We start from the raw sequence: 12,723 nt of genomic DNA on the forward strand, positions 1-12,723 counted from the left end.
TCCGCCACATTGCTAATGCTACTCTTCAAATTGTTTCTTCTTCTTCTTGATTTTTATTGGTGGTTGGTAAACAACTGAAGGAATCAATACCGCCACCAACTGGTAAAGACTGTCTGCTAAACTTTTCTCCTTCTTGCATTTAGCAGCAACTCGAGCACATTGCTGCCCCCTATATGTCAAAAAGGACAAATAACACCTTTTCTGTTTAAATTGCCAACCCGCCACAGTGGCGTGTGTGTTGATCAAATTCACCCGCCGCTTCAAATATTTACCTGCATTTGGCCGGTGGCGGGTGCTAATTTCCACCTCTGGCTGTACCTCTGATGACCTCATTCCTAATCCTATCCATCCTTGTCACTCCCAAGAAGAACCTGAACATCTTCAGCTCTGCCACTTCCAGTTCTGTCTCCTGTCTTTTTGTCAGTCCCACTGTCTCCAAACTATACATCATAGCTGGTCTCACCACTGTGTTGTAAACATTTCCTTTGTTCTTTGCTGCCACCCTTTTGTCACAAATCACTCCTGAAACTTTTCTCCATCCTGCCTTGACTCTCTTCTTCACCTTTTTACCACACTCCCTATTTTCCTGGACAGTGGATCCAAGTACTTGAAGTCCTGCACCTTTGTGACCTCTGCTCCTTGTAGCCTCACTGTTCCAGCTGCCTCCGTCTCATTCACTCAGATGAACTCTGTCTTTCTACGGCTGACTTTCATCCTTCATCTTTCAAGTGCATACTTCCACCACTCCAAGTTCTCTTCCACCTGTTCCCTGTTCTCACCACAGATCACAATGTCATCTGCAAACATCATAGTCCACGGGGATTCCTGCCTGACCTCATCTGTTAGTCTGTCCATCACCAGAGCAAACAAGGAGCTCAGAGCTGATCCTTGATGCACTCCCACCTTCACATTGAAGCTATCTGTCTCTCCTACAGCACACCTCACCACTGTCCTGCTGTCCTCATACATGTCCTGTACCAGTCTAACATACTTCTCTGCCACTCAGATTTCCTCATACAACACCACAGCTCCTCCCTCGGCACCCGGTTGTATGTTTTTTCTAAATCCACAAAAACACAATGAAGTTCTTTCTGACCTTCTCTGTACTTCTCCATCAACATCCTCAAAGCAAAGATGGCATCTGTGGTGCTCTTTCTTGGCATAAAACCATGCTACTGCTCACAAGTAGTCACTTCTTGTTAAGTCTAGCTTCCACAACTCTCTCCCAGATCTTCATTGTGTGGCTCATCAACTTAATTCCCCTGTAGTTGTTACAACTCTGTACATCACCCTTGGTCTTAAAAATTGGCACCAACACACTTCTCCTCTATTCCTCAGACATTTTCTCACTCTCGAAAATGCCACTGAACAATTGAGTCTCAAAAATCTCACTGCCATTTCTACTCGATATTTCCATTCCTCCACTGGTATGTCATCAGGTCAAATGCCTTCCCCTTCTTCATCCTCTTCAAAGCTTTCCGGACTTCATCCTTACTGACCTTTTCCACTTCTTGGTCCACAGTTTCTATGACAATGCAAGACAAATCATATATGAAAATAAATAAATAAATAAACACTGTGACATGAACCAGGATACGTCGGAGGAGCGGAATCAAAAACGAGACATGGAGGCAGACTAAAAGGTAAGTGATTTTATTTACAGGTGAAACAGTTGGTAACAAGCAGCCAGGAAAACATCAGGGAGATCTGAAACAGGCAAGGAGGCACAAGGTGAGTCTCGGGTATTGAACAACTTTCTCGTCTTACTGGAGCGTAGGTGAGCACGGAGGTGAAGAAGGAGGAGGAGGAGGCTGTCCAGGCGAGGAGAAGGAGTCTGGAGGTCCAGTGACAGGTAAGTCATTTCAGGTAAGAGTAGTGGCTGAGTCAGAGAACGAGAGACCATATCCAGAACGTGACACCACCTGAGGCAAGGTAAAAAACATGAGACAAAAGTTTACTTGGTGGAGACGTTAGTCAACAAAACCAAGGGGCTGTAGATTCTACCTAAAAGGCGCGATGCTCCAGCGAATATCTGAACCCAAGTAAAGCCTTAAATACAGGTGCTGCTCGTCAGGGAAATCAGCCACAGCTGTGGAAGAAAGTTACCGGAACAGCCAGCAGAGCAGAGACAGAAACCAGAGCCTCCGCAAGGGGGCGTGCACGGGTGTAAGTGGTATTAAAATGCGCCTCCTCTGTGCTCTGAAGGTTTGGAAAGGAGTTTAGGAGCCACTATGTGTTAATCTGTGGTACACATCACCCTGGTGATCATCCAGGGACAGGAATGTGATGGGAAGGCCTTTTTTAAGGTCCTTAGCGGAAGCTTAAATAATACTGCTGTTTTAAAAGCTTATAATAAAGTCAATGTAAGATTAACTCTCTCAGGCTCAAATTAAGTTTTAGTAACAGGAAAAATCAAATATTTGGGGAAATTATCATCTGAGTAAAATAAGGCTCATAAAATATGAATGTGGAGTAGTTAGGTACAGTTGTGGTCAAAAGTTTACATACACTTGTAAAGAAACATAATGTTATGGCTGTCTTGAGTTTTCAATAAGTTCTACAACTCTTATTTTTCTGTGATAGAGTGATCGGAACACATACATGTTTGTCACAAAAAACAGTCATAAAATTTGGTTCTTTCATAAATTTATTATGGGTCTGCTGAAAATGTCACCAAGTCTGCTGGGTCAAAAATATACATACAGCAACAAAATTTGTCAATTTTGGTGATGTAGCGAGTTGTGTCAATCAAATTAGCTTCATGTCATGGCCTCTTCACTTCTTGTAAGTGATTCTGATTGACTACAGCTGTTGACTTCTCATGAGCCCATTTAAATAGGGCTCATTTGACCCAGTGATTAGAGTCAGCTACAAAAGTTACAATGGGAAAGTCAAAGGAACTCAGTGTGGATCTGAAAAAGCGAATTATTGACTTGAACAAGTCAGGGAAGTCACTTGGAGCCATTTCAAAGCAGCTACAGGTCCCAAGAGCAACTGTGCAGACAATTATACGCAAGTATAAAGTGCATGGAACAGTTGTGTCACTGCCACGATCAGGAAGAAAACGCAAGCTATCACATGCTGCCGAGAGGAGATTGGTCAGGATGGTCAAGAGTCAACCAAGAATCACCAAGAAGCAGGTCTGCAAGGATTTGGAAGCTGATGGAACACAGGTGTCAGTCTCCACAGTCAAGCGTGTTTTACATCGCCATGGACTGAGAGGCTGCCGTGCAAGAAAGAAGCCCTTGCTCCAGAAAAGGCACCTTAAGACTCGGCTGAAGTTTGCTGCTGATCACATGGACAAAGATAAAACCTTCTGGAGGAAAGTTCTCTGGTCAGACGAAACAAAAATTGAGCTGTTTGGCCACAACACCCAGCAATATGTTTGGAGGAGAAAAGGTGAGGCCTTTAATCCCAGGAACACCATGCCTACTGTCAAGCATGGTGGTGGTAGTATTATGCTCTGGGGATGTTTTGCTGCCAGTGGAACTGGTTCTTTGCAGAAAGTAAATGGGATAATGAAGAAGGAGGATTACCTCCAAATTCTGCAGGAAAACTTAAAACCATCAGCCCGAAGGTTGGGTCTTGGGCGCAGTTGGGTGTTCCAACAAGACAATGACCCAAAACACACATCAAAAGTGGTAAAGGAATGGCTAAACCAGGCTAGAATTAAGGTTTTAGAATGGCCTTCCCAAAGTCCTGACTTAAACCCCATTGAGAACATGTGGACAGTGCTAAAGAAACAGGTTCATGCAAGAAAACCATCACATTTAGCTGAACTGCACCAATTCTGTCAAGAAGAGTGGTCAAACATTCGACCTGAAGCTTGCCAGGAGCTTGTGGATGGCTACCAAAAGCGCCTAGTTGCCGTGAAAATGGCCAAGGGACATGTAACCAAATACTAATGTTGCTGTATGTATATTTTTGACCCAGCAGACTTGGTGACATTTTCAGCAGACCCATAATAAATTTATGAAAGAACCAAATTTTATGACTGTTTTTTGTGACAAACATGTATGTGTTCCGATCACTCTATCACAGAAAAATAAGAGTTGTAGAACTTATTGAAAACTCAAGACAGCCATAACATTATGTTTCTTTACAAGTGTATGTAAACTTTTGACCACAACTGTATATGCAATTCGCTGTTGCAAATCTGCAATGCCTGCCTTGAGAGGGTTAAAGTTCGATTATAGAGTGAAATTAAATATCTGACAGGAATCATGATGCAGTGTGGCTTCATTTCCCCACTTGTCGCCAATTTCCCCGGTCTCCTAAACAAGCGTATATGGTACGCATGGCTCAGAGATTGCGTGAGGGACCACACATTTTCCCGTCAAGTTTGTGTTTTATAGATCACAAACTTTGAGTGGACAGTGATGTACGCAAGATTCAGGCTTCGTTTTGTGCGTATGCCAGTTTTCTAAATGAGACACCAAAACTCTTTAGCAGTGACTGGCATGTGTTGACATGGGTCTCTCTGCAATCATAATGGCAGTGTGTGTGATTAATAATACCTGAAATGGTCCTTGACACTGTTTTAATCACCAGTGCTTCTTTCTAAATTGTTTCCCCACTACCCAGTCTCCAGGTTGGATGTTGTGGCGAGGTTTATTAGCAGTTGTTTTAAATTCTGTTTTTCCTGAGCAGAAACTTGAAAGAGACCACATGGTTTTGCAAAAGTTCAACATTGTGGTCAGCATATTCCCTTTAGTCACATAATCTTTCCTAGGAGTGAGCCTAATATAGTATAGAAAAAAATGTTTTGGGAGACATGGTTTAAGGTCAGGACCTCTCCAGACACAATCTTCATCAATAAGTGCTCCTGTGTTTTACCAATGTTGTTTTTATTGTGCTGTAGGAAAATCAGCTGGTGCATTTCCTATAGAAATTGTGTCAGAGGAACCTGTGTGCGCAGAATAATGGCAAACAGCAACAGCAGAAGGCAACAAAATGGCACATAAACGGGCATTCATCAGAGACTCCTTTTTAACAAGTATACCTGCTGATGTCCAAAATTTTCTTTGTTTCTACAGAGCATCAAAGTCATGAACCACACCAAAGGCATGTCTGGACTCTGTAAAAATAGTCACAGATTTGCCCTTAGAGAGTCTGCAGGCTTCAGCAAGCCCAAGGAGTTCATCAGCTTGAGCCAAAAAATGAGAAAGGAGAGAATAACAGAAAATATGAGAAGAGCAAACAGCAAAACCGGCTTTACCTTTTTTAGTGTTTGTCCCAGGAGGCAAAAAGGCCATCCACAATGAGAACAAGATCTGGATTAGAGAGAGATGAATAAATTAGCTCAGGTCATAGTGTACAGATCTGTTGTCAGATCTATCAACAGCACGATCATGTTTGTCCCCCTTCTCAGAAAGGGGAAAAAGTGAGCAGGATTTAAGTTTGTGCAGCTTTTCGTTGTGATGTTGGGCACGTCTAAGAAGAAGGTGGAATATCTAAGCCACCTTGCAGTCAAAAGACGAAATGTTTTCTGTTTAAAAAGAAGTTGAGAAACAGCACCAGGAACCAACATAGTCAAATCAGAATAGCCTACAGTGTCTCTTGAGGCTAATATTGCTTTCTCTGCTGCAGCCACTGCTCACAGGTGGAAAGTCCAGCTGCAACAGGGTCAGGTTTGACAGAAACATAGGCAACTGGTCCGAGGTTTTTCTGATGGGATTGTTAAAGTACTGATGTCATGCAGTCAGGGATGGCTGGGATAGGTGGGCTAGTACGGCTAAGCCCTCCCTGGTGTTTACAATAAAAATGTTAACATACCTAATGTTGTGGTGAAGAGAGAGCTGAGCCAAAAAGCGAAGTTCTCGATTTACCGGTCGATCTACGTTCCTACCCTCATCTATGGTCACGAGCTTTGGGTAGTGACCGAAAGAACGAGATCGCGAATACAAGCGGCTGAAATGAGTTTCCTCCGCAGGGTGTCTGGGCTCTCCCTTAGAGATAGGGTGAGAAGCTCGGTCGTCCGGGAGGGACTCAGAGTAGAGCCGCTGCTCCTCCACGTCGAGAGGAGCCAGTTGAGGTGGCTCGGGCATCTGGTGAGGATGCCTCCTGGACGCCTCCCTGGTGAGGTGTTCCGGGCACGTCCCACCGGGAGGAGGTCCCGGGGAAGACCCAGGACACGCTGGACGGACTATGTTTCTCGGCTGGCCTGGGAACGCCTTGGGATTCCCCCGGAGGAGCTGGCACAAGTGGCTGGGGAGAGGGAAGTCTGGGTCTCCCTGCTTAGGCTGCTATCCCCGCGACCCGACCCCGGATAAGAGGAAGAGAATGGATGGATGGATGGATGGATGGATGGATGGATGGATGGATGGACATACCTAATGAACACAAATTAATACAATAACATGCCTCAAGTGTATGTGGGTGTGGTTTAGCATAGACTGAGTAGGTACAATGGTGAGCAAGATAAACATAAACAAGGTGGATTATTGAATTTTTCACCCATTTCCTTTGTCTTTGGAGGAAAAACTGGAAGTGAAGAGGTTGGGACAGATAGACAAAATTATATTCTATTTCAGCAAAAGGAAAGCAGCAAAAATAACATTTTTCTGTGACCTGGTTTTAGCAAAAGGACTGGCTTATGGCAAGTGTAGCTATCAAATCTTATATTTCTGTTAGCCCACCCTACATATATCCCCACCAGCTGCCATTGCATGCAGCCATCCCTATTGTCAACTGCTTGAACAAAGCGTTTTGTCAGATCAGGTAAACCAAATGTGTGTGTGGTCTGAAGTGCAAGTTTAATGTCAACAAAGATTGCATCAGTGTCTGATGTCCATGTCAATGGGTCATTAGCTTTCAGGTCTGTTCTGTTTGTCATTTCATGCAGTGGTTTATTCAAAAGGGCATAATTTTGTATAAACCTGAGTGAAAAAGAACAAATGCCCAGAAATGAAAACATTTGTTTCTTTGAGATTTGTTAGAGATTTGTTGGATGGCTTCAACTTGACTTACTCAGATCTCCTTTTATTTTATCTTCATCCATTGTGACAGATTTATAATCATGTAATTTTCCTGTACTTATCTCAGTTGTCCATTCTTGTCAAGCAGGTTTGATTTGTGACATCATTATATTTGTCTTAGCTCCTCTCATTGGCCCTCTTGCAATTGGGACATCAATATATTTTATTCTCCACACGATTAAAATTCAATTCTTATTTTAGTATATTTTTTAAAAAGTAATGCTTTATCAAATTTGATTACCTAACTTTGTGTTATGTACATTAATACTGCCACAAAATACAACAAAGAAATGTTTCTGATTACATACATTGCATTACATACAAAGTTGCATTAGTGGCAAAACAAATAGCAGAGTGATAAAGAGCGTCCAATTTTTTTAGGGCAGTGCTTGATGTCATGTTGTAGACCAGCGGTTCCCAACCCTGGTCCTCGAGGAACACTATCCTGCACGTATTCATTGTTTCCCTGCTTTTCAGCAGGTCCTTTCTGTCTGCAGAAGCCTGTTAATCACTCCCTCATTCAAATCAGGTGTGTCAAAGCAGAGAAACAACTAAAACATGCAGGATAGCGTTCCTCGAGGACCAGGGTTGGGAATCACTGTTGTAGACGGTATCACCATAGTCCAGAATGGGAAGTATTGTCATTTTGACTAGAGTGAGCTTAGCGGTATGAGTGAAAGAGGCTTTGTTGTGGAAAAAGAAAGCTAGTCTGGCTTTAATTTTTGTCTGAAGGTTATTGATATGAGTGGTAAAGGACAGAGATGAGTTCAAACAGATACCAAGATATTGATAGAAAAAAACAAACCCTAAGGCTTCAACTGATCTTTGGAGGACTCGAGAAAGTGCTTTTTCAATAAAAGATGATACTTTCTGTATTATTGACATTTAGACAAAGATGGAGGTTGCAAAAGAATTGCCATAAAGAGGTAAGGCTAATTTGGAGAGCAGATGCTGCAGAATGGAAAGAAGGGCCACATGAGTATAAGATAGTACCTTTAGCATATAGATGGATTTGGTAATAGCAGCGTTATCTGCATCATTAATGTAGATGAAGAAAAAGGTTGTGCCCAAGATGAAACACCTTTGGAAATGATGAATGGTTCTGACATAACATTTTTATGTTTCAGTTGCTGGACATAGCTATCAAGGTAGCTGTCAAACCAATCACAACAGGTGATGGATAGACCATTGCTCGAGAGCCGAAGTAGAAGAGTCTTATGATTGATTGTTTGTGGGAGGAAACCAGAGTGCCCGGAGAAAATCCCCGCTTGGACGGGGAAAACATGCAAACTCCACAAAGAAAGGCACCAGGTGGGAGGTAAATCTACAGCTTTCTTGCTGTGAAGCAACAGTTCAACCACTGTCCGCTGTGCAGCTCATCTTGCTGACCAAGAAAAATCCAGCATCAGCAGGTGACAATTTAGACCAGCTGTGAGAGCTTCTGAAACACACTTTTTCATGAATTCTCATTCAGGGGCTGAAAAAGTGTAGATCCTACCCTTAGGAAGTGTGGTACCAGGAAGCAAATTAATAGCATAATCATAAGGTATATGGGGTGGCAAGGAGGTGGCTTGTCATTTATTAAAGACTTCTTTGAGGTGAGTAAATAAGAGGAACCTTAGTTAGGTTAGGTCTGGATATGTTCACTCATCCAGAGCAGTTTGGGCTGTGTTAAGGCTAAAAGATGAACAAATGGACCCCTAACTAAGAATTTCCCTTTTTGCCAGTCAAGAGGAGGGTTGTGTTTCTTCAATCTGGGAATGCCAAGGATAACAGCATGTTCAGATAAATGGATAACAAAGAAATGTATGTTTTTATTGTGTTTACCTGCTAACAAGGTAGGTATTGTCAGTTTGAAAGGTGAATTTATGTAAAAGGTGCCCATTACAGCAAAAAACTTGAGAGGATTTAGAGAAACAGTCCTAAACTTGGGGCATTCTATCAGACTATGATAGAAACATTAACAACACAGGGACGAAAAGGTTGGCTTCTATCATCAAAACAAAATTTTAGTATAATTAAAAATATGTAGGAATACCTTTTGAACAATAAGGGCTTGCACAGTGACTGCTGGAGATAGGCACCAGCTCGCCACGACCCAGAAAGGAGAAGCAGGTAAAAGAAAATGAATGGACAACAAAAAAAAAATGATGCCGGGATGTCGTAATCCTGAGGCTGAAGTTTTGGGTCCAGGTTATGTCAGGAAGAGCATCCAGCATAAAACAATTACTAAATCTTTGATGCTAGTTTGCGCACTGTGGTGACCTCTGCAGAAAGGAGCTGCCAAAAAACAAAACAAAGCAAAAAAAAAAAAAAAAAGCACAACAACAACTGTTTTCACAATAACTTGAAATTTTCTTTTTCTCTTTTTCTTTGTTATCTCAGGACACAGAACTTCTTTCTCCAGGTATTGTCATAAATGGCATTTCTTCATCCTCACCGTCACTGGAAGGAAGCCGCCATCTCAGTCGAAGCAACATTGACATTCCCCGCTGCTCGGGTCCTGATGATCCCAAGAAACAACTTCCACGCAAGCGCAGCGATTCCTCCACCTATGAGCTGGACACCATCAAACACCACCAAGCCTTCCTGTCCAGGTGAGACAGAAATGGGCACAGATAGCTTAAACTAGGGAAGATTTCAGCTAAAATTTGCTTTTCTCTTATTCTTTCTGAGCAGTCTGCACTCCAGCGTTCTCCATGGAGATCCCGGATCAAGACGCTCTAGCAATAGCACTATGCTGGAGGGGGGCTCCTTGGGAAAGTTTGACTTTGAGGTTACTGACTTCTTCCTGTTTGGCTCTCCTCTGGGGCTGGTGCTTGCACTAAGGAAGACTGTGGTCCCCTCCTTAGATGGTGAGGAAGGCTACTTACTGTATGCTACTTTGCTTCTTTTTATTTCCTTTAGCAATTATATTTTAAGCAACGTTCATTTGCTCTTTATTTTTATTTTTTTATCAGACTTAAGATCTTAAGAATCTTTCAGTGTTACAAGTATAACTATATGTAAGACAATGACAAAAACATTTCCAAAGAGTTTTACCAAACTATCCATTCATTTTATTTACCTGTTTTTGGGGGCAGGGTCACAGGTAGCTGGTGCCTATCTCTAGCAGTCACTGTGTAAGAGGTGAGGTAAATCCTGGGCACAGAACCATTCACACTCTATCTTCCACGTAGTAACGTGTAAGCCTAACATGCATGGTTTTGGTCTTTGGGAGGAAACCCAAAACCTCTCACATGCACAAAGAAAACATTTAAACGGCACACAGGTTGTAAACTTGCAACCTTCTTGCTATGATGTGACAGCTGTAACCACTGCCCTGCCATGCCGCCTGCTGTAGCAAATTAGCTAGATAAACTCTCCTCTTCATCCCCTTGAATTGGTATAAAAGGTATTACAGGAGAAACTTCTTTTCCACTTCCTCCTGCCTGGTCTGCAAAATACCTTCTTTTATTTACGACACAACAGAGAAAACACACTGTAAAAAGACCTATCTGGCCAGTCCGAAGGTGTGATTGTGCTGTTGCAATGTGTAGTTTACATGCCTGCCAGGCTCAGACTCTGTCAGTGCAGATATTTACAGCAGAGGCTGCTTGTATGACATACTGAGAAACCACAACTTCACCTGCTTGTGTTTTTGGGAAACAAAAAATAATCATCCTGATTCAGGAACTTAATGCTTGACTTGACCATATTTGCATTTTAAACTGCTTCTGTTTTGAGAAATACAGAAAACATCTGAGGCTACAGTCCTGAATGTCCAGAGCTAACAATGGCTGTGTGTCAGAGGTCATGTATGCATCTGAGCTAAGAAACTTACAAAAACAAATATGTGATAGGGTAACCCATGAATGCATGAATTGGACTCTGTTGAAGACAAAATAATTCTCACATGCAGCTGTTTGAACAGATTTCCAATTAGATGTGATTATTATGGTTCACACATTTCTCTTTTTTTACACTATTAGCACACACATTTATCTCTCAATGTTTCCTCAGACAGAGCTTAATTAAAATCCATTTCTATTAGAAAAATTTGGTATGTTATTTATCTTAAATTTTTGCTGTCCCAAGATACTTTATTTTATATTTTATTTGTTGTATATTACAAAAATCTTTGTTCATTTACTTCAGTGGTTCCTAATCTAGGCTCTCATCTCTTACCAAAGATGTACAAGCTCAGGGTGGAGAATATATATATATTTTTTGCCTGCTGCTGAAAGGTGGAAAAGAAACACAAAAATTGCTATAACTCAGTCAGTTTTACAAACACGGAGCTGAAATTTGTGTTGTAGTTACAGAGAGTCAATTACAACACACGCTCAGTGCAGTAACAAATTTCACAGGATCTTTGTTTAACAGGAAAATATGGAACAATAATATCATGAATATAAGATGTACCTTGGTTATTGAGAGCCTTGTATGTTAAATGTAAGATTTAAAATTATATTCTAAATTTGACAGGGAGTCAGTGGAGAGAAGCTAAAACTGAAGAAATATCATTTCTCCTTCCAACTCTTGTTAGAACTCTGCAGAAGCTTTTTGGATCAAGTGAATACTTTTTAGATAGTTTTTTTGGACACCCAGATAATAAAGCCTTACAATAATCCAGCCTAGCAGTAATGAATTTCTAACTTTATCTACTGAAGTCCAACAGTTTTGTTTAATAGGAACACTGCTTTTTATTCTCTATAATAATAAATAATCATTTTGCCAATTACGTCACCACTGCAAATTTTTACTTTTATGCTGATGATATAGTGATGTATAGATTAGCATCCACACCAAACCTGGCTCTCACTCAACTGCAGTTTTTTTATTACAATACAGTAAAATCAAATTTCTGATTTAAAACTTATTTTAAACTCAGAGAAAACAACGCTTGTTTTGCTTTCAAAGTCTGCAAACAATAAATTGCATTGTTATGCAGATCAGAAATAACACAGGGACCCTTCTAGGCAAACATTTAAAAAATATTTTTGGTCAATTAATGAAAAGTAGGTAGCAGAAATGTGGCTGAATAAAGTTTCTATATGACGATTTTCACTGGCTGCTGGCTAATTTTGAACCCCTTGTAATCCTAAAATCCAAACATTCTGTTCATGTTTTGACCTTAGATTAATAACGTAAGTAAGTAAGTAAGTAAACTTTATTTATATAGCACCTTTCACAGACATAAAATCACAAAGTGCTTAACAGAAATGGAGACAACAATATAAAATCAGTGAACAAAATTAACAGAAAGCCAGACTGAGGAGATGTGTCTTGAGACTTTTTTTGAAAGAGTCAGTAGATTCGGAGCAGCGCAATGCTAAAGGGAGAGCGTTCCAGAGCCTCGGGGCCACCACCTGAAATGCTCTGTCACCACGGGTTTTAAAATGAGTTCTAGGTACTGACAGCAGCATCTTATTTGAAGACCTCAGAGTCCTAGACGGGCAGAGAGTCTTCAGAAGTTCTGATATATATTTAGGTGCCTCACCATGGAGTGCCTTAAAAGTTAAAACCAATATTTTAAAATGAGTCCTAAAATAGACCGGGAGCCAATGCAAAGAAGCCAGAACAGGAGTTATGTGAGCTGTTCTGTGAGTTTTAGTTAAAAGCCTGGCTGCCGCGTTTCGCACAGACTGAAGGCATGCCATGGAGGATTTACTCAGACCCACCAGAAGGCCATTACAATAGTCTAAACAAGAAGAAATAAAAGCATGGACAATCATTTCTAATTCCTTCTGTGATAAAATAGCTC

The 12,723-nt window shown here is 41.3% G+C and overlaps 1 protein-coding gene across 3 annotated transcripts in view; it reads left to right on the forward strand.

Moving 5' to 3' along the window:
• The window catches only part of LOC108248168 (membrane-associated phosphatidylinositol transfer protein 2), a 140,378-nt gene that overhangs the window by 89,361 nt on the left and 38,294 nt on the right, over positions 1–12,723 (forward strand). For all 3 annotated transcript variants that reach the window (XM_017436750.3, XM_037979581.1, XM_037979582.1), the window contains 2 exons: positions 9,363–9,574; positions 9,657–9,832. In XM_017436750.3, coding sequence (XP_017292239.1) covers positions 9,363–9,574; positions 9,657–9,832 — 388 coding nt within the window. The remainder of the gene's footprint in view (positions 1–9,362; positions 9,575–9,656; positions 9,833–12,723) is intronic.

This window comes from Kryptolebias marmoratus, linkage group LG14 (genome assembly GCF_001649575.2).
Source record: "Kryptolebias marmoratus isolate JLee-2015 linkage group LG14, ASM164957v2, whole genome shotgun sequence".
Taxonomy (NCBI): domain Eukaryota; kingdom Metazoa; phylum Chordata; class Actinopteri; order Cyprinodontiformes; family Rivulidae; genus Kryptolebias; species Kryptolebias marmoratus.